Here is a 20,000-nt window from a genome sequence, read left to right as displayed (position 1 = left end):
CCTCTCTTTCACTCCCCAATCTCTCCCTCCACCTCCTCTCTTTCACTCTCTCTCCCTCCACCTCCTCTCATCCCTCTCTTTCACTCTCTCTCTCTCCCTCCACCTCCTCTCATCCCTCTCTTTCACTCTCTCTCTCTCCCTCCACCTCCTCTCATCCCTCTCTTCCACTCTCTCTCTCTTCACCTCCTCTCATCCCTCTCTTTCACTCTCTCTCTCCCTCCACCTCCTCTCATCCCTCTCTTTCACTCCCCAATCTCTCCCTCCACCTCCTCTCATCCCTCTCTTTCACTCCCCAATCTCTCTTCACCTCCTCTCATCCCTCTCTTTCACTCTCTCTCTCCCTCCACCTCCTCTCATCCCTCTCTTTCACTCTCTCTCTCTCCCTCCACCTCCTCTCATCCCTCTCTTTCCCTCCCCAATCTCTCCCTCCACCTCCTTTCATCCCTCTCTTCCAATCTCTCCCTCCACCTCCTCTCATCCCTCTCTTTTACTCCCCAATCTCTCCCTCCACCTCCTCTCATCCCTCTCTTTTACTCTCTCTCTCCCTCCACCTCCTCTCATCCCTCTCTTTCCCTCCCCAATCTCTCTCTTCATCTCCCTTTCCCGTCGTGTCTGTTGTTATGCGTGTGTCTGCGTTCTCAGTCATTCTCTCTTGTCTCGCGTGCAGACATCCACGTGTGTCTGCCGAGCCAGTTCAAGTGCTCCCAGCCCAGTCGCTGCATCCCCGGTATCTTCCGCTGCAACGGCCAGAGCAACTGTGCCAACGGGGAGGATGAGAAAGACTGCCGTGAGTTCCCCCCCTTTTGTTTTATTTGGTTTTATGGTTCGAGTTGCCTTATTATTCCCTTTATGATCCGTCAAGTCTTCAAACTTTATTTTATATAGCGTGTTTTTAAAAACAACTGGGGTTGGACCAAAGTGCTTTATAGTCGAGGTAAATAGATTGATTATACATTCAGACAACAATGAAAGGGCATAAAAGGTAATAAACAACTGAAACAAATAAAAAGAAAAGCAAAATAAAACAGAATTAAAAAATTGTAATAAAAGAGAATTAAAAACAAAAACAAAACAATAAAATACCAAATAAAAATTCAGAGAATGCAACTGTACGAAAGTACGTTTTCAGTCTAGCTTTAAAAGTCTTTATGCAGGCAGCAGATCTGATATCTAATGGAAGACTGTTCTATAATTTAGGACCAACAGCAGTGAAAGCACGATCGCCCTTAGATGTAAGATTAGACCAGCAGAAGAAGAAGAACCAGTGAAAGTTCATTAGAAGATCTTACAGCCCTTGGCAGAGCATAGGGGGTCAATAGGTTTGAAATATAAGCTGGAGCTAAGCCATTCACAGCCGATACAATCAATCTTCAACTTAAACTTTTCAAATCAATCTTAAACTTTACTGGGAGCCAGAGTACTGTAGCTTAAACAGGTGAGATCGAACTACTCTGTCCTTGTTAAAAGAGTCTAGCTGCCGCATTTTTGACGACTTGAAAGTTTATGAGTGAATTCTAATTTGAAAAGGGACGCTGTGATGCTGAGGTGTACTGCAGTTTAAGCAATATCTGCAGTATTCACTAATACCTACCACGTCAGCAGTCCTTTTTGGATGAGGTCTCTGGTTTCTACTCTGCCGTTTGGCTCCGCTCTGACGACCATCCTTCTCCCACCCCCCCACAGCTGAGGTGACGTGCGCTCCTAACCAGTTCCAGTGTGCCATCACCAAGCGCTGCATCCCGCGGGTCTGGGTGTGCGACCGCGACAACGACTGTGTGGACGGCTCAGACGAACCTGCCAACTGCAGTAAGACTCTCCCCCTCTTCCCCCCCCACTTCACCCCCCCCCCCTTTTTCCATTGTCCCAGCTTGGCCCATTACCTCTTTATCTGCAGAGGGACATAAACCCCAAACAACCAGGAGCTTCACAAGTAGGCAATAAAATAAACTCAGGGAAAGAAGCACAATGACACCATAAAAAATGTCCCGGTGAGTGCTATAGTGACCATAGACACTAAACTGTGAAACAGTTCGGAGAGTAAAAAGAGTCTTTCTGAAGGGTCCCTGCTGTTCCCTTACTGGCCGTTTGGCTCCTTTGCTTATCTGATGTCGTCCTCTGTGTGTCGTTATGTCATCTGTACTTTCTCTCTCTCTCTCTCTTTCTCTCTCTCTCTCTCTCTCTCTCTCTCTTCCTCTTCCTCGCTGCAGCTCAAATGACGTGTGGGGTGGATGAGTTCCGCTGCAAGGACTCGGGCCGCTGCATCCCAGCGCGCTGGAAGTGTGACGGAGAGGACGACTGCAGCGACGCATCAGACGAGCCCAAAGAGGAGTGTGGTAAGTGACCTTTGACCTCTACAGGGGAACCAGGCTTCTGGCATTGGCTGTAAATCACATCACGAGGCCTCTCTAAAATGTTTGTAATATCTCCTTTTTCCCCCTCATTATTTCCTCTCCATGTATCCATTCTTTTCTCTTTTCCCTCTTTTCCCATCTCTCTGCACTTTTTCGGTCTCTCCCTCCATCCTTATATTCACTCACATTTCTCTTCCCATCTGTATGTCCTCAACTCCCTGTTTTGTCCTCCTCTGTCCATATTCTCCGTCTCTTGTCCACTCTTCTGTCCTCCCGTAGACGAGAGGACGTGTGAGCCCTACCAGTTCCGCTGCAAGAACAACCGCTGTGTCCCCGGCCGCTGGCAGTGCGACTACGACAACGACTGTGGAGACAACTCGGACGAAGAAAAGTGTGGTAGGTGGCTCTGTCGCCATGACGATGTGCTCTCAGTGACTGTTACCTTGACAACAGTTTTCTAAACTTAAGGAATGCCCAGGATGCTCTGGCCCAGGGCCCAGAGTCTGATGCTGAAGCTGGTGGCTTGGTGTGTGCTGAGTTCAGTCCTGTGTACGTGTGCAGGTGTGGTGCCTTTGTGTTTGCTGTGTGTGTGTGTGTGTGTGTGTGTGTGTGTGTGTTCAGTCCTGTGTACGTGTGCAGGTGTGGTGCCTTTGTGTTTGCTGTGTGTGTGTGTGTGTGTGTGTGTGTGTGTGTGTGTGTGTGTGTGTGTGTGTGTGTGTGTGTGTGTGTGTGTGTGTGTGTTCTGTCCTGTGTTCGTGTGCAGGTGTGGTGCCTTTGTGTTTGTGTGTGTGTGTGTGTGTGTGTGTTTGCTGTGTTTGTGTGTGTGTGTGTTTGCTCTGTATCTCTGTGTGTGTGTTTGCTCTGTATGTATGTATGTGTTTGCTCTGTATGTATGTATGTGTTTGCTGTGTGTGTGTGTGTGTGTGTGTGTGTTTGCTGTGTGTTTGTGTGTGTGTGTGTGTGTTTGCTCTGTATCTCTGTGTGTGTGTGTGTGTGTGTGTGTGTGTGGCACAGGTTATGGGTGGAAGGGTCCTGGGGGTTTGTGCTTCCAGATTGCATCTGAACCTGGGCAGCCTATTAACACTTGTGGTTTTGTGATGAGTATATTGATATGTATGTATGTAAGTGTGTCTGTGTGTGTGTGTGTGTGTGTGTGTGTCTATGTGTGTGTGATTTACACTGTGTTGTGAACTCGCATGTTGATCATTGACACATCTCACTCCATCTTATATTTATGCTTCATGTCACACTGACCTCTATGGCCCGAAACAGAGGTAGGTCCCTCCTCCCTTTGATCATCCCATCTCAGCCCCTCCTCTTCCTCCTCCTCCTCCTCCATCCTGTCTTTGTCCTCCCCTCCCCTCCTTTCCCCTCATCCATTGTTCATTGCAAGTGTCCAGTGTCAGCACCTTTCATTAATGTTATACTAGAGCATGAACCCATCAGTTAGACAGGTTTCCTCTAGTGCTTTTTAGGTTTGCAGTGTGATAGTTCAGTGTCTTCCACAGACTGCCACTAGAGGGGGCTCTGGTGTCTGTGGTTCTGTGCTGCTTCTGCAGCTTTGTGATTTAGTTTTGTGTGTGTGTGTGTGTGTGTGTCTGTGTGTGTTTGTATCCCCTCTTGCCCCTTTGGTGGAGATTAAGTGCTCTTCCACCTAAGACGCTGAAAAAGCAGATAATGATTCGTGATTGTGAAGTCTGTGGCTGTTGTTGTTAATGCTAAAAGCTTTCTGTCAGTCCTAATTCTCCTTTCTCTTACTCTCTCTCTCTCTCTCTCTCTCTCTCGCTCAGTGCCCCGGCAGTGCTCTGAGAGTGAGTTTTCCTGCACGAACGGCCGCTGCATCGCTGGCAGGTGGAGGTGTGATGGAGATCATGACTGCGCAGACGGCTCAGATGAGGTACTGCAGTGGCCTCCACTGGCCACACCTCCGTCAGAACACATGATGGAATGGAATGCATTACTATTTTTCATTTGCTTAAATGGTCACAACTTGTGGCAAAGATAGGTGGTACATCTAAGGTGTGTGTGTGTGTGTGTGTGTGTGTGTGTGTGTGTGTGTGTGTGTGTGTGTGTGTGTGTGTGTGTGTCTCCATAGGTTGGCTGTGAACCGAAATGCGACAGCGACCAGTTCCAGTGCAAGAACGGCCACTGCATCCCCCTGCGCTGGCGCTGTGACATGGATGCAGACTGCATGGACAGCAGTGACGAGGAGAAGTGCAACAGCACCAGTGAGTCTGAGGGAGTCTGTGTGTGTGTGTGTGTGTGTGTGTGTGTGTGTGTGTGTGTGTGTGTGTGTGTGTGTGTGTGTGTGAGTGTGTGAGTGATGTCAGCCTGATTTGTGTTGGTAACATAACAACCACATAAACTGAACTCAGGACCGGTGCCATAGGGTGTGCTGGGGATGCAGAGACACCCAGGCCCGGTGTTAAGGGCGCCTGAGAATGATATTACCATTTGCGTAATCCAACAGAAAGGTGGCACCAGGCCTGACTGAAATGACCCATATTACAGCATTGTTTTTCCTTCAACGCATATTTGGTTGCCATAATAAACAATGACAAAGGAGGCAGATTACATTTAGTCTCTCTTTCTCTTTCTCTCTCTCTCTCTCTCTCTCTCTCTCTCTCTCTCTCTCTCTCTCTCCCGTTCTCTCCCTCCTCCCTCTTTTATTCAGTGGCGAGACAGTGCCCCCTGGATGAGTTCCAGTGTAATAACACCCTCTGCAAGCCTCTGGCCTGGAAGTGTGACGGTGAGGACGACTGCGGGGACAACTCCGACGAGAACCCCGAGGAGTGCAGTGAGTAGCAAACCCCTCTCTCCCTCATCCCTCAGTCCTTCAGCATCAGACGTCATGCCCGTTCTCACTCCTTCCTTCCTCCCTTTCCTCGCCAGGAAACTTCCAGTGCCCACCTACCAGAAGCTTCCGCTGCCACAACGACCGAGTGTGCATGAGACTCAGCAAGCGCTGTGACGGAGTGGACAACTGCGGAGACAACTCGGACGAGTTAAACTGCAGTGAGTCTCACGGAGGGATTCGTTCCTTTCATTCATCTTTCACCCTTTCATCCTTCCTCATAACCTGCTAGAGGACGACCCCTGTGGGGGACTCTGCTGTTCTAGCTTGAGTGTGTGTGTGCTGACGCTGAGCTTTCGAACGTGACCACTGTGTCTCCACAGGCAATAAGAAAGGGTCGTCCTGTGACAAGCACATGTTCCGCTGTAGCGACGGCAAGTGCATCAGCTCAAACCTGCGCTGCAACTTCTTCAATGACTGTGAGGACTACGGCTCGGACGAGGTCAACTGCACAAAGGAGAAAGGTGCCACAATCTGGTGTTATCACAGTAGTCCTATAGTGCCATACAACTGTTATTTTTTTTCTCTCATATTTGCCATCATCTGGCATAACACATCAGTTTACACAGCAAAGAATCCAAATGTCCCATGCCACTGGTTGTTGGTCGGTTGTCTCTGTCTCTGGTTGTGTATCTATAGTGGTTATATATATATATATATATGTGTGTGTGTGTGTGTGTGTGTGTGTGTGTGTGTATGTGCACTTGCAGACACTGTGGTTAATGACTGTAAGAGCAACACGACGCGGTGTGGGGATGGAGACGAGGCCCACTGCGTGACCAATGGCACCGACTCCTTCTGCTCCTGCAAACCCGGTTTCCACACAGTGGCACCCAACATCTGCAACGGTAACAGGCCTCTCCGAACTGCATTCAGACACATTCTGTCGCACGCGCTGCCATGATTTTTTTTGGGTTGCCCGTGTCTGTAATCTTCTTCGATTCTAAGCCAGGTCTCTTCTCTTCTCTTCTCTTCTTTTCTCTCTGTCTCAGACACAAATGAATGCTTGCGGTTTGGAGCGTGCTCGCAGATCTGTAACAACACCAAGGGCTCTCACAAGTGCAGCTGCTATAAACACTTCATCAAGAGCAACGACACATGCAAGGTTGATGGTAAGGACCCACAGGGGACGATACAGTCATCATGGCATAGTTCGTTGGGTTTAGTCAGAGCTATTTATAATCAGCCACAGAACGGGAGGGTGGACATTTCAGTGGAATAGCAACTGAACAGAAGAGTCATTTAAATTGTAATAGTAAGCTATTTACTATTGAATGTAGAATTTTAGCATCTTTTTTTACATCCATGTCTTGTTGTTTCATATCTTTACACTTGAAGTACTCCAGAGGAGATCATGTGCTACCATAAAAACACTCAGGATTGCCTCCAAGGCCATGAACTTTGCCCAGCTTGTTCCAGAATGTTCCTACTAAGAGATGTTAATGTGATTCATTCCTCTTCTCTCTCCATCCTTATCCGCCTCCCTCATCACCTAGGCCCCATCGACCAGGTCCTCTACATCGCCGACGACAACGAGATCCGCAGCCTGGACCCGGGCGTGCCCAACTGGGTGTACGAGCAGACCTTCCAGGGCGACGCCAACGTGCGCATCGAGTCCATGGACGTGCACATCAAGACCAACCGCATCTTCTGGACCAACTGGCACACGAGCAGCATCTCCTCCTACGAGCTGCCTTCCTCCACCTCCGGGCCCTCGTCCAACTCCCACCGCCACCGACGCGAGGGCACCGTCTCCAACCTGCAGGTGGGCACCCGGGGGGGGGCAGGGCGAGGGCAGCAGCTGGCGCGAGCGTCCGTCTGTGGCTCCAGGCCCAGAAAAGACCGCAGTAGACTGCTGGCGCTGCAGTGTTCTTTGTTAGACGGGGGGCTTTTGTTTTGCTCTTCCCCGTTGGCAAGGTCACGCACCTGCGCTAATGTTTAGCAGCACAGATCGCAGGGTGTTTTTGTGAGTAGGCTGGAGCCCCGGGGGGGGGGACGGGGGGGGTAAAGGTCTGGCATCGATCGACCTTTTCAAGTGTCCTGAACAAACACTCTGTGCCCCCGAGAAAGCTATGTTGTGGATTTTTTTTTCCCCAACATAATCTAGATCTGGGCATTCTGTTCTGAGCACACAGACCTTGATGTTTTGATTGTGTTATGTATTATGTTTGGCTGCTGAAATCCTGTTGTGTCAGAACACACACTGATAATGGAATTCATTCAGCTGTAAAATCTCATTAGTTTTAAATCAATAAATCAGTTGATGTCATGGACCTGGGTTTAAATGAAGGACCGTTTAAATGATGAAAAACGGCACGTTAATTCCCCAAACTGGACCTCTTTTGTGTGTTTGCATGGGTTAGTGTCTGTCCCACCTTTTCTCTAACCTCTCCTCTTTTTTGTTTTGTTGCAAAATCCAGATCGCAGACCTGAAAATGCCACGGGGTATTGCAGTAGACTGGGTGGCCGGCAACCTCTACTGGACCGACTCGGGTCGGGACGTGATCGAGGTGGCCCAGATCTCCGGCCAGCACCGCAAGACCCTCATCTCGGGCATGATCGATGAGCCCTACGCCATCGTGGTGGACCCCCAGAGAGGGTATGACGCTCCTTAATGCACAACAGAGTTTCTCCAGATGTTTTATAAATCTGTCTCTCTGTTTCCAGTGTTGATTCATTGTGTGGCTTTCTTATGAAGGAGAATGTACTGGACTGACTGGGGCAATCACCCCAAGATTGAGACGGCAGCTATGGACGGGACGCTGAGACAGACCCTGGTCCAGGAGAATATCCAGTGGCCAACAGGTGGAGTAGTTTTGCTAACAGTAGCTGATGGAGATCATTTCCAAACACTGTTAATGACTTAAGAATATAATAATCAAGTGCCTTGTATTGTATTATTAATTACCTTATATGAATCATGTACTTATGTAAGCAGGAACATTATTATATTCTTAATTCATTAACAGTTTGGAAATTATCTCCCTATCAGTAGCCTTGGTGATGGGTCTTTGTGATGCCGTATCTTCGTGCGCAGCCTATATAGTGTTTACCTTTTTTTAAATCGGTCTTCGACCTCTTTGTCTCTTTGTAGGCCTGGCGGTGGATTACTTCAATGAGCGACTCTACTGGGCTGATGCCAAGCTCTCGGTCATCGGCAGTGTCCGACTAGATGGATCAGACCCCGTTGTCGCCGTCTCTCGCATCAAAAACAGTTGAGTGCAGTACTCTAGCTAGCCCTAGATTTGGACCCCATCTTGAAGATGCTGGACGGTCTGAGTAAAAGGAGATATTGAGGGGCTGTTATTAACTCCTCGGTCACATTGTCTCCCCCTGGTCTCTCCCAGATCTGCTGCACCCGTTCAGCATTGACGTGTTTGAGGACCACATCTACGGCGTGACCTACATCAACAACTTTGTCTTCCGAGTGAACAAGTTTGGCAAGGGCACCATGGAGAACCTGACCACAGGCATCAACCACGCCACTGACATCGTCCTCTTCCACCGCTACAAACAGCCTGAGAGTAAGCGTGTGTCTGTGTGTTTTTATTAGGAAAAAATCAGAAACCGTGGTCTTCCATTTGCACATTTTACTCAAGTGTGTGTGTGTGTGTGTTTGTGTGTGTGTGTGTCTGTGTGTGTCTGTGTGTGTCTGTGTGTGTCTGTGTGTGTCTGTCTGTCTGTGTGTCTGTGTGTGTGTCTCTGTGTGTGTGTCTCTGTGTGTGTGTCTCTGTGTGTGTGTGTGTGTGTGTGTGTGTGTGTGTGTGTGTTTCAGTACCCAACCCGTGTGACAGGAAGAAGTGTGAGTGGCTGTGTCTTCTCAGCTCCACTGGTCCGGTGTGCACCTGTCCCAACAACCACGTCCAGGACAATGGCACCTGTGTGGAGGTCCCTCCGCCAACTCCACTGCCAAGTAAATACTAAAGCGCACACAAGACAATAAAATAAAATAATGGAAGTTAATTAGTCTAAACTGTTGTTGAGTGTTCTTGTCTCACGGTCACCCCCTTTGTTCCCCGTGTGTAACCAGGCCCCGGCACCTGTAACCTGCAGTGCCTGAATGGAGGCAGCTGCTTCCTGAACGCCCACAACCAGCCCAAGTGCCGCTGCCAGACCAGCTACAGTGGCGAGCGCTGTGAGGTCAACCAGTGCAGGGACTACTGCAAGAATGGAGGCACTTGCTCACCCTCTCCCTCAGGTACAAACTCACACTCACACCCACACCCACACCCACACCCACACCCACACTCCCTCTCCCTCTCTCTCTCTCTCTCTCTCTCTCTCTCTCTCTCTCTCTCTCTCTCTCTCTCTCTCTCTCTCTCTCTGTGTCAAACACACTCTCTCTCTCTCTCTCTGTCAAACACACTCTCTCTCTGTCAAACACACTCACACACTCCCTCTCTTTCTCTGTCAAACACACTTCCTCTCTCTCTCTCTCTCTCTCTCTCTCTCTCTCTCTGTCAAACACACTTAAATACTGGGCACTTAGATAACCACTGACTCCGTATTGCACAGAACAATATGATGATCACTGAATGGAATATTCTATGTTTTTCCATGACATTCATCCGTTTCATCATTCTTCTTTCTCTCTGTCTGCCTTTCCCTCTGATCCCTCTCTCCAACTCCTTCTCCCTGATCAGGTGCTCCTACCTGTCGTTGTCTGATGGGCTTCACGGGCCCTAACTGTAACCTGCAGACGTGTAAGGACTACTGCCAAAACCAGGGCAACTGCACCGTCAACCAGGGCAACCAGCCCATCTGCCGATGCCCCCCAGAGTTCCTGGGCGACATGTGCCAGTACAGTAAGTAACCTTTCCCATCGTGCTCTCCAGGGATAACCCATGGCATAGCGGTCAGCTCAACAGTGTAGTTAATAATCTGGATGCAGGTAGTGAAGTAAAGAAAAACATACAAGGTCAGACAAGGACGGTCCAACGTGAAGCTCAGTAGTGGGCTTAAGGTGTAAGTAGTTGGAGACTGTTAGTCAAAAGTGTGTGCTCACCTGGTAGCGCATTGTGCTAACACCACCAAAGGTCATGGGTTTAATGCACAGGGAGCACAGTTTGCATAGTAAACCAAAATGGACCCGTCCTAAACTGTTCATGGCTTTTGGATAAGGGTTTACTAAATGATCAAATGTACATGTGTGTGTGTGTGTCTGACGTGTTCCTTTTCTTACCTTTGCAGGTAAATGTGAAGGCTTCTGTGAAAACGGTGGCACGTGCATGCAGTCGGCCAACGGGACGCGGCAGTGCCGCTGCCCACCCACGTTCCACGGGCAGCGCTGTGAGCTGGACCGCTGCCAGTACTGCGGCGCTGGAGAGTGCATCACCGCAGCCTCAGGAGAGCCGGCCTGCAGGTGACCTAGCACACAACATGGCAGCACCGCCACACGCCACACGCCACACGCCACACGCCTCACGCCTCACGCCTCACGCCTCACGCCACACGCCTCACGCCTCACGCCTCACGCCACACGCCACACGCCACACGCCTCACGCCTCACGCCACACGCCTCACGCCACACGCCTCACGCCTCACGCCTCACGCCTCACGCCTCACGCCTCACGCCACACGCCTCACGCCTCACGCCTCACGCCTCACGCCTCACGCCTCACGCCTCACGCCTCACGCCACACGCCACACGCCACACGCCTCACGCCTCACGCCACACGCCACACGCCACACGCCTCACGCCACACGCCTCTCGCACGAGTACATGGCGGGGGAGATCGGAATAAAGCCTTTGAGTTTTGTCCAGTTAGTTCATTGTTTTGTTCTCTTGCCATCCGTCTGACTGGGCTCTGCCGTGTGTGTGTGTGTTTGTGTGTCTGTGTGCAGGTGTTCCGGCGGGGTCGTCCAGCCCAGCTGCTTTAGCTGTGAGGAGTTCTGCAGCAATGGCCAGTGCTCCGTCGACACACGCACACTGCTTCCTCAGTGCAGGTGAGACTACTGCCGACAAGGTTAACTAACAGATAGGGTCCCTGTCAGTGCATCACTTCAGAAGATGAGCCAACTGTGTGTGTGTGTGTGTGTGTGTGTGTGTGTATATATATATATATATATATATATCTGTTATATCATGTCATACATTGTCTGGAAAGTACATGAAAGTTTTTGAACTATACTGAATGTCTGGATGGAGCCTCGGTGACTAATGTTGGTCAGTGGATCACTGGTGGCTAGCTAACTCCTTGCTCCCGTCTTCACGTCAATTAGCCACTAGGGGGCATCTGTCAGTGTCTTACACATTAAAAATGTAAATAGAAGTGAGAGACTAAGACCGTGTGTGTGTGTGTGTGTGTGTGTGTGTGTGTGTGTGTGTGAACGAATAGATAAAGAGTAGGTATGATCTCAATCGCTAGACTAATGTGGTCTTGGACTACAAAATCCTTGAAGTAGTTGTTTGAGAGAGTCCTGCTGTGTCTTGACTTTCACTGCTAGAGGGGACTGTAAAGTAGGCGCCTTCCCTGCACTGCAGTTTTTAGTCATCCTTCCTATCTTTTGTGTCTCTGTGTGCAGGTGTCAGGAGGGATGGGGTGGCTTCCGTTGTCTGACGGTGTCTCCTGTGGAAGGCCCCGACAGCCAAACCAGTAAGTACCCAAGAGTGTCCTCCTCAGTGCTCTCTGTAGACTTTACCCAGATGCGATGTCTGTCTTGAGCTAACACCGACCGACTGCTTGTCTGCAGGCACTTCTTCTATTGTCATCCCAGTTCTCCTGCTGCTCCTACTGGCGCTGCTGGTGGTTGGCGCCATCTTGTGGTACAAGAAGAGAATGCGAGGGTGAGTACACACTAGCACCAATAAAAGGGGGTTTACCCCCTGTGTAACCGTGACAACTGGCAATTTCACTTTGTTTTAGTGGAGCCCCTATCTTCTCGCCGTCCCCATCTTCTTCTCGTTCTTCTTTCTTGTGTCTCTGTCTGCCGCTCTTTTTCAAACTCTCTCTCTCTCTCTCTCTCTCTCTCTCTCTCTCTCTCTCTCTCTCTCTCTCTCTCTCTCTCGCTCTCTCTCCTGTGATTAACTGCGTCTTTCCTATCCCTCAGGTCTCTAAGGCCGGGCCAGCCGGGCTCAAGACGCTTGCGGTAACCTCTTTAACAGTCTCCAGGGTCCCATGCATCCCTTCATCCCTCTCATCCTCTGTGCTTTTCCTTTCTACATGGCTGTGTGTGTGTGTGTGTGTGTGTGTGTGTGTGTGTGTGTGTGTGTGTGTGTGTGTGTGTGTGTATCCTGTGGTTAGGCTTGCTTTTTCATGTCTTTCTGTTTATCCCTTTCTCTGTCCTCCCTCGCCCTTGATCTTTCACCCTCTATCTCTATTTTTTTTTTTTTTTTTTGTTTTACCCTTCCTTTGCACTCACCCTCCCTCGCCGGTTTCCTAGTGTGTTGCCCAGCAGCAGGCTCTGCTCACAGGACTCTTACACAAGGGATCTATTGAAATAGATCGGCCTGTTACCAGTCTTGGGTGTCCCCCTCCTCTCCTCTCCTCTACCCTGTGCTAGAAATGGAGGTCTGTGTGTGTGTGTGTGTGTGTGTGTGTGTGTGTGTGTGTGTGTGTGTGTGTGTGCTCATATGTGTGTAGCTGTAGCAATCCTGATTGTGCCTGCTGTTCTGGCTTTGGAGAACACAGTGTGGAACGTGTGTGTGTGTGTGTGTGTGTGTGTAGACCCTCCTGTGACTGACCTTTCATATTGTGGGCTGTGTCCCTGTGACGTCTTGGGTGGATGTGTTAAAGCTCTTCTGTGCCGCTGTGTGGCGGTTCCAATGAAGTGCGAAGTGAACCGTTCTCTTTCTTTCATTGGAACTGCTTTATAAATATGTGTCCCCCTGTGTGTACTTGTGTGTTCTACGCTGAAGATTGTGTGTGTGCTCAAGATTACGTGTGTGTGTGTGAGTCTGTAAAGGTCGAGGCCTGCAGTATTGTGTGTGTGTGTGTGTGTCCTGTGCTGTAGCCATTCCTTTGCTTGTCATCGGAGTTAGAGTAAGGAGAGGAAGGAGAATAAACAGCTGATTGACTGGAGCTGTGCACATGCCTGTGTTTCCGCAGTGCCAAGGGGTTCCAGCACCAGAGGATGACCAATGGGGCGATGAATGTAGAGATCGGGAACCCAGCCTACAAGATCTACGAGGGAGATCCAGATGATGATGCAGGGGAGCTTCTGGATTCTGAGTTCTCACTGGATCCAGATAAGGTAATCTTCTGTTTTTTTTTTTTTTTTTCTCTCTCCCTCACACACAGACACACAGACACACAGACACACAGACACACAGACACACAGACACACAGACACACAGACACACAGACACACAGACACACAGACACACAGACACACAGACACACAGACACAGTTTAAGAATTTTCACACACTGGCTAATTGACTCGGCAGCAAATCCAGGGCTACTGAATAGTTGTCCTGTAGTATTATGTCCTAAAAGGCTTCCCCATCTTTACCTCAGCCTCCAAATTGCAGTGTCTGACTAAGCACTAACTCTCTGTCTCTCTCTCTCTCTCTCTAAACCCTGTTTTTCTCTGCAGCCCACCAACTTCACCAATCCAGTGTACGCCACGCTCTACATGGGCGCCCACAACAGCCGCAACTCGCTGGCCAGCACCGACGAGAAGAAAGAGCTGCTCTCCACGACGGACGACGACATGGGAGACCCATTAGCGTAGAGGCTAATTGCTAACAGCCGCGGCGCTGCTCCGCAAACAAACCTCCTTCCCACCCCCCCACCCCCCAACCCCCACCCACTTCGTTTATTGCCTTTTACAAAACAGGAAAAGAAGCAGCAACCACAGTAACAATGAGAGAACACTGTACAAAATGTATAAAAAAGGAGGAAAAAAGAGAAAGGAAAAAAAGAGATGAAGGACTACTTTTGTATGTGATTGCAGTATTATATTTTATTCTATGAGGAAATTCTTCTGGCGAACAGAAAGAAAACTGAACATTTTCTATACTTTTTTTATTTTTTACTTTTTTTTTTTTTGCTCACCAACTTGCTATTCAACCTAACTTCTGCCAATTCCCAACATCCCCTTCATGTAGCCACTACCTCTGTGCAAATATAAAATATGAACAACGACAACAGCATTGGAATTACTTTCTTTTTATTTCTTTTCAACTTTATTTTTGTATGAATTGTATAAACGCCATTGTTCCATTTCGAAAAAGAAAATTGCCAAGTGTTTTGTGAACAAATGTAAGTGGGATGGGGCGAGCCACAGGCGCGTAGAAACTGGCCCAGAGTCAGTCTGATCCCCCCCCCCCCGGAATGCTTTCAATGCTGCTGAATGTTTAGATGCAGAGGTAGGATGTGTCTGTGTGAAAGTGTGTGTGAGGGGAGGGGGGGCAAAATGAGTGAGAGGCAGTGGGCCGGCATCTTTACTTCCATACTCATAGCTCAGAGAATTTGGTTTAAAGTGATTGTTTTTTTTCTTCTTGCACAGATTTGAATTTATATGTATATTTACATATATATATATATATATATATATATATATAAACCTAGTGTCTTGAAAATACAACTAGGGATTCAAAAATCCATAAAAAATAGCAGTATGTATTGGTTTTGCTTTAATACTCTCTTCAAAGTTATTTTAGAGATAAACAAATGAATGGATACTGTTAGGACTGAATGGATAGATGGACTCATGAATGGCGCTAGTTGGGTGAAGATGAGAACATTCCAGGGTTGTTTGTTCGTTTGCTTGTTTTATCTGTGGCCTTGGTTTTCGGAATGTTGAATGTTTTTAGGACCGCTTGGATCGACTGGGACTCTCCTAGTAGCATTTGAGGGAAATGCTGAGATGATTGACAGAAGGCACAAAACAAAGGAAAGTGATTGTCAAGCTTTTGCCTCTCTCAGGCGCTCTCAATGTGTGTTCAGGTTAAGGCTGGGAAGCTCTCCCTTGTCACTTCGACTAGGAATTGTCTCATCGTATTGAATTTCCATTACATTTGTAAGTGTACCCCATGGAGGCATGGGGTTGTACTGAGAGAGCAAAGCTGTCGCATTAATAAACAAAATTAAAGCTGTGTTTTTTTTTTTTTTAGTTTTTTTTTCTACTTGGGTACAAAGTTAACAGGTGACCGTCTTTGTCAGCCAGTGCTACCTAGGAGGCTTTATGTTTGATGCTGACGTACCTGTGCGAGTCCAGCCCTCCTTCTCTTGATTAGCATTCCCACTAGCACACATATTAATGCTACGCCTTGCTGCTAACAGCACCATTTGTCTGCCTGATCCATTGACAAGCTCAGCCGACAGCTTGTTACTGGGCTGCTGCTTCTAATGGATGTGACTAGCCATAACTGCCATATGTTAATGCATGTAACACGAAAAAAAGAAGAAAAAAAAAACAATACAGACAAAATGTACATGTAAATCCCTCCCGCTTTTATTGGACACGTTTTTAACAGTATTCACATGTCTGTATCAATGTCCTCATTTCTGTGACGTTGCTCTGTTCATTTTTTTTTGGTTGTTTTGTTATGGGTTTTTTTTTTTTTGATCAGATGAATTAGTACAATCATTTTACTTTCTCAAAGGTTAAAATAAGACACTTTTACAAAAACCTCAATCTGTCTCTGTGGTCATCTTTCTGCTTTGGTTTGGATTCTTTTTGAATACTATTTATTTAAAAAAAAAATGTAAGCAATTGTTTTTATAGTAACATAAGTTTATAACCGCAATGTATGAAGCCTTAGTCCTTAGGACAACACACCCTCCACCGTCATACTTCAGAAACTACACAAACAGCACAAACTGATTCAGACAACAAAGGGTGTTCTAGAAAATCGAGCTGGTTTCTGTGTTCCAGAAGCATTTTGGACTGGAGGGAAAGGAAATGCCAATATAAAAAAAGGTTTACTGAAAGTCTTGTGGTGAGAGGGCCCGCTGAGAAATGGAGAAAATACCTCTAATCTGATGTCAAAAAAAATTGATGGGTTTCTTTTTTCCAGACCAAACTGGACCTTGGCAGATGTTAACAGCCTGGCACTGATGTTTGCATTGGGTCTCTGCAGGCAATGGGGAGGCAAGGCTGGGCTAGCAGTTAATCTGTGATGTATGGATTAATGGTTTGGCGAGTACTCGTCCTTACTGGTGTGTCCAGACAGGGACTGCAGGTCAGGGGCAGTATTCTGTGACTACCTTGAATGTGAATTCATGGACATCTGACAGAAAATGAATAGTGACTTACATCAGCTACATTGTTCAGTTGAGTTTTATTGTCATCTCCAAGATAACATGCAACACATATCAGGCTCAATTTTATCTTCTCTGAGAGAAAAAAAAAAAAACGTTTTTTCCAAATTCTCATACGAATTAACAAGAAAAAAAGATACATGTCTAAAAATTCCCTACCATCAGGGTAGTGTTGCATATACTTCTGTTTGTCCAAAACATTAAGGCAATACAAGTAGTGTGATGTCCCTTTTTAATAAAATGCCATTGGCAAATACGGTCTATAGGGAGCACAATCATTTTGCTTATCCTATGGTTGTGTTAAGGGTTGAAATTGGGACTTGAAATTTGACCTAGAGAAGTGATGTATACTCTTGGTTCCAGCAAGGTGCTCGACCTAGCCTGAATATAGAATTACCCCTACACTAACTTTCATCCGCTTCTGTTTCCTGACTGAAGGCAACCAATGGGAGAACAGTGACAGCTTATATATTCTCCATCAGGGGTAGGTCCAGGAGACACTTAATGGAGAGCATCACCAAAGCCTCTCACTGAGATGTTTAAAAATGGAAGACTGGCCTTGTTTAGCATGTCATAACTTTAGTACTGATTGTGATACAGTACATATCTGTAAAATGGGTATGTAAAGTGATAGGCTCTTATGGGCAATCAGCTCTTAGCAAATCATTGACTTGCCAAGCAATCCTCCTTTGTGAATCCTCAACTGTCAAAAGCAACAGAAAACAAACATTATCAGTTCTACAGTTCATTAGATCACCTTTTAAAATCTGATTATGCTTGGAACATTTTGAGTTCGAAAGGGTTAACCTCATATTGAGGGGAATGAAAAGACACTGTTGTGGAAGTCTGTGAAGGAAAGGACACGGGGAATAGCTGAAGACTGGCATGGACCGGTAAAGGCCCAAAGTTTCAGGTTTGTCTGTGCTCAGGCAATAGAGTTGATCTGACAGGGGACATGTGCATGAGTCTTCCTCCGTCCCCATCTGACATTTGATAAAAGTCAGAGTTTACATGTCATCTCTCGCTATGCACATAATTATGCCCTTTAATTAAGACTTAAAATTCATCATAGGAATGCACATTTTGTCTAATTAAAGCTGCTACTCAACTTCCAAACTTGCATATAGTATGTACAGCACTTAAAGCAATGTTATTATACAAAGCACATAAAAATAACATGTATTTTTAACCAGACTTAAACAAACAAAATAAGAAATAATACTGTCACAATAACAAGGCACTTCTTTTTTTTTCTCTTAAGAATAGGACAACTGACTAACAAAAGGATGTTTGGTTTGACTAGCTTAGCCCATACTATAAACCAATCAGGATTTCCCATGCAAGGCTGCTGTCCCTGTAGTCCCTTAGTGAGAGAGCAGACATGTCTCCAGGGTCACTACTTCGGTTAGGGTTTTTCGCTGCTCATCCTCCCAACTGTGACTTTACTGTCCTCCGATACACAGAAACGGTTCTGCTTGGATTGCACAATATGAGGATATCCATGTTAGTGGAAATGGGATCTTTGCTGGCAGGCACTTCAGGGTCGACACACTGTCTCTGGATATTTTGTTGGCAGTTCCTCTGGACGTTCGGGATACAAAATGTACTTCATTCACAAAGTTCCCACAGAAGCCCTCTTTCCTGTGTTGGCAAACTCTAAAGACACACTTTGACTTGTGTGTGTGTGTGTGTGTGTGTGTGTGTGTGTGTGTGTGTGTGTGTGTGTGTGTCCGTGTGTGTGTGTGTGTGTGTGTGTGGAGGAAAGGTGGTCGTCCAGCCATAGTATAGTCTGTCTGTGCTTGTCTAAGCCTGTTTGTTAGCAGATGGGGAGAGAGCCTCCAGTGCAGTGTCCATTAAGGAATTTAATCCCATAAATAAATAAATGAAAAAAATGCACCCCCAACACGTTTAAAAAAACAAACCCCATCACAATGCTTCTGTCTTCTTTTAGTCAGTGTAGTCGGCAGGGAGAGGCAACATTGGGGAGAAGGGCACGCTGGGGTCGAGGGAGCTCACCCAGGGGGTGGGGTTGGGTGGGGTGGGGGAGGGTTAAGCAAGGATGAGGAGGGAGAGAGGGCGTTTAGGGTCGCTTCCACCCATTCCGGATCACCGCGTCAGCTCGCAGGAAGGGCTGGCTTCGGAGATCTGCGGGTGGGCAACGGAGAGAGGAGTTAGACCAGTGGGACAAACCACTCCGGTTAAGTTAGCTGTGCCTGTATTCCTCCTGTGAAATGATTGTCTATTGAAAACAAAAGGTCATATTCTTAACCCCGTACTCTTTTATGTTGTAGATGTAGTGGACAACACATTTTTTATTTATTGTACAAAAGGTGCAATGTTTTTTTAAATCTAATAAATATGACTTCAATAGAGTGGGTTACCACGAAGTTATAGATACAATACCACTGGCCTCAATTTGGGTTACTGGAAATAGGAGACAGTAAACACTAAAACTATCCCATGCATCCTGGGTAACCCACTAAACCTGGTCAAAATAGCTGTCTTGTCTCTGGTAGTTACAGGCTGTTACAAACATTTTGATTGTCAACAAACTCCGAGGAGGCAATGGAATGGAGGCCATCAGTTAATGCTACTAAAATATATATATATTTTAAGTCATTAACCTCAACCAATAAAAAGAGAAATGTTCTCTTGGCCTCCACTGAGTGCTCTGGGGAGTTTGAGGACTGGAGTATGGAATTGCATGCTGGACATTGACTGTAAGCATCTGAACATGAAATGTCATGTCAATGGCAGACAGATCAGTACATTGTCAAAAGCAATAACACACAAACACGGGGCGATCCATGCAGATGCATGCAACAGACATGATCAGTGACACAGTGAGATGTTCCGAGGGTCACCTGCCTACTGTTATCCCTTCCTCAGAGAGATAGAGAGACGATGGTAAACATTAATTTTTTTTGGAATACCTTGATTTTGGAATATCACAATTGTAGCAAATTCTTTTTTTCTGCATAAAATGAGCCACATTTGGGATTGTCAGGTTGCATTCACAAGCTTCATTTTTTCAATTGCATTGTGTAACACTGCTGTGTTTAAAGGAGGCTAGGTCTCAATACTTCCACATCCCTTCATCTTCCAAATTAAGATAAAAAAAAGGTCACTACTCGACCCATTGGAACTGAAAGAAGGAGAGGACCATATTGAGACCAAGCCTAGCCTTCATTTTTTGTTGTTCTGTTTTTTTTTTTCCTCATATGTGAATGAAGCTGAGGAACCCTTTGCTGAAGCAGCCGGCTGGCGTAACGGCGAAGGCAGACAGTTACAGGAGCGCAACATGGGGGCCAAGCTCCAAGCTGCCTTCCTTACCCAGGCTTTAAGATGGGACCCAAATAACTCAGAGCAATCTCCTGTTTGACTGGAAAGGCAGAATAAACAGTTATTGGTGGAGGAAAAAAACAGAAGGCTACCAAGTTAGTGGAGGACAAAACCAAATAACCGTACAAAGACAAAGGAGGGCCTGTGTGTGTGAGCTCAAACCCCATTTGAGTCATTTCGGTGGAATGTTCGGATTCATCCCTCCGTCCTACGCTTGTGCTGATGTAATTGTGTGGAATCTGAT

At 47.0% G+C, this 20,000-nt stretch overlaps 2 protein-coding genes across 4 annotated transcripts in view; one reads left to right on the top strand and one right to left on the bottom strand.

Annotated features, from left to right (window-relative positions):
- The window catches only part of LOC105912708 (low-density lipoprotein receptor-related protein 1-like), a 114,768-nt gene extending 98,980 nt beyond the window's left edge, over positions 1-15,788 (top strand). The window contains 25 exon segments of the mRNA XM_031565475.2: positions 668-787; positions 1,684-1,806; positions 2,208-2,333; positions 2,631-2,747; positions 4,142-4,248; positions 4,447-4,579; positions 5,026-5,148; positions 5,244-5,366; positions 5,529-5,669; positions 5,916-6,053; positions 6,198-6,317; positions 6,702-6,970; positions 7,626-7,804; positions 7,904-8,010; positions 8,300-8,419; positions 8,553-8,729; positions 8,981-9,118; positions 9,236-9,403; positions 9,849-10,010; positions 10,396-10,567; positions 11,050-11,151; positions 11,731-11,801; positions 11,899-11,992; positions 13,254-13,398; positions 13,743-15,788. Of these exon segments, the coding sequence (XP_031421335.1) occupies positions 668-787; positions 1,684-1,806; positions 2,208-2,333; positions 2,631-2,747; positions 4,142-4,248; positions 4,447-4,579; positions 5,026-5,148; positions 5,244-5,366; positions 5,529-5,669; positions 5,916-6,053; positions 6,198-6,317; positions 6,702-6,970; positions 7,626-7,804; positions 7,904-8,010; positions 8,300-8,419; positions 8,553-8,729; positions 8,981-9,118; positions 9,236-9,403; positions 9,849-10,010; positions 10,396-10,567; positions 11,050-11,151; positions 11,731-11,801; positions 11,899-11,992; positions 13,254-13,398; positions 13,743-13,880 (3,413 nt within the window). The 3' untranslated portion in view covers positions 13,881-15,788.
- A 627-nt stretch (positions 15,789-16,415) lies between these two features.
- Positions 16,416-20,000, bottom strand: part of fmnl3 (formin-like 3) — a 41,424-nt gene continuing 37,839 nt past the window's right edge. For 2 of the 3 annotated variants that reach the window (XM_012841691.3, XM_031565808.2), the window contains one exon: positions 18,471-18,559. Coding sequence is in view for 1 of the 3 variants with exons in the window: in XM_031565807.2 (XP_031421667.1) it covers positions 18,495-18,559 (65 nt within the window). In the remaining 2 variants the exon portion in view is untranslated. Of the gene's footprint in view, positions 18,560-20,000 lie in introns of all 3 variants that reach the window. The other variant, XM_031565807.2, reaches the window with a different exon arrangement.

The sequence above is a fragment of the Clupea harengus genome, chromosome 4, assembly GCF_900700415.2.
Source record: "Clupea harengus chromosome 4, Ch_v2.0.2, whole genome shotgun sequence".
Classification (NCBI taxonomy): domain Eukaryota; kingdom Metazoa; phylum Chordata; class Actinopteri; order Clupeiformes; family Clupeidae; genus Clupea; species Clupea harengus.
Note: the sequence above shows the minus strand (reverse complement) of the source record. Positions and strands in the feature narration are given on the sequence as shown.